The 1,084-nt window shown below is 45.4% G+C and overlaps 1 protein-coding gene across 1 annotated transcript; it reads right to left on the bottom strand.

Annotated features, from left to right (window-relative positions):
• Nucleotides 1–362: 362 nt before the first annotated feature.
• TEOVI_000573100 (uncharacterized protein) lies at nt 363–713 on the bottom strand (the record flags this gene model as incomplete). Its single annotated transcript, XM_067223419.1, has 1 exon — nt 363–713. The coding sequence occupies one exon, from the start codon at nt 711–713 to the stop codon at nt 363–365; it is 351 nt and encodes a 116-aa protein (XP_067079520.1).
• Between the last annotated feature and the right edge of the window lie 371 nt (nt 714–1,084).

Here is a 1,084-nt window from a genome sequence, read left to right as displayed (position 1 = left end):
GAAGTTCAAGGAGAAATACGGGACACAGAATGTAACTGTGGACATGGCGCTAACAAAATTGTGTGCTTGACCACATACCTCTCGGTCATAAGAGAAACGGTGCAGAGGGGAGGAAGTCCAGATGCGAATCAGAGTAAAATTAAACAAGAGCGGTTATTGCCAGTTTTTATTCACTTACGCCATTGCGAGATCCTGAGTGGGGGTTTGGCCCTCACAAAGGAGTGAAGCGACTTACGTTGCGTACAAAATGTTGTCCCCTTCCTAAGTAAACCACTAACCAAATTGCATGCACATAAACTTGATGAACACGGTAACACTAGCACAAACATATATATATATATATATGTTGTGCACCTGAGGTGTTAAACAAACCTCCCTTCGCTTCGCAGCAACACGTAGTCAACACCCCGCGTCTTCGGTAAATGTGACGGTATCCCTTTCTCTAGTTCCATGACACGCAGATGTGGCATTTCCCGACTCAGTGCATATCCAATCGACGCAGCCAACGGTGGAGGAGGCGCGACTGGTGGTGGAGCAATATGGTAAGAGGGATCCTCGTAGCAGTCAGTCGATCGCATCACCCACTCAACAAAACAAATAACACTGCCAAGGAATAGAACATGAAACTTAAGACTCGCAAAACGGGCCCCGCGAGCACCTTTTATGCGACGATGGGCCTTGCTTTTCCACCATTTATCCAAGTGGACTAACATAGGTGAGTAACAAGTATGTTTTGCACTTATCTATTGGGGGTATTTAAACCCTATTCCGTTACTTCAGCTGCACCAATTACAGGTTTGTGCTTTTGCATGTAGGGAAGGGGAAGGTAAAAGTAAGGATCCAGGGGTAAATGGTGGGTGGAGAGGAAAGGAACAAAAAAAAATCGGCAAGGCATGGTGTAAAATGAGATGACCCAGTATTGGGAGGAACCCATCGCTAAACCCCTTCTCAGACTTCATAGTGAAGTGCGAAATCACAAGCACAAGCATCTTGTTGAGTTAGCTACTGGCAAACACGCAAAGAAGGAAAAAAAAAGAAGAAAGAAAATGAGAGTTGCCGACGGACATATATCAACGCCTTCTCG

This window comes from Trypanosoma equiperdum, assembly GCF_001457755.1.
Source record: "Trypanosoma equiperdum strain OVI genome assembly, contig: ctg_1867, whole genome shotgun sequence".
In the NCBI taxonomy this organism is placed as follows: domain Eukaryota; phylum Euglenozoa; class Kinetoplastea; order Trypanosomatida; family Trypanosomatidae; genus Trypanosoma; species Trypanosoma equiperdum.
This window is presented reverse-complemented; position numbering and strand designations above follow the sequence as displayed.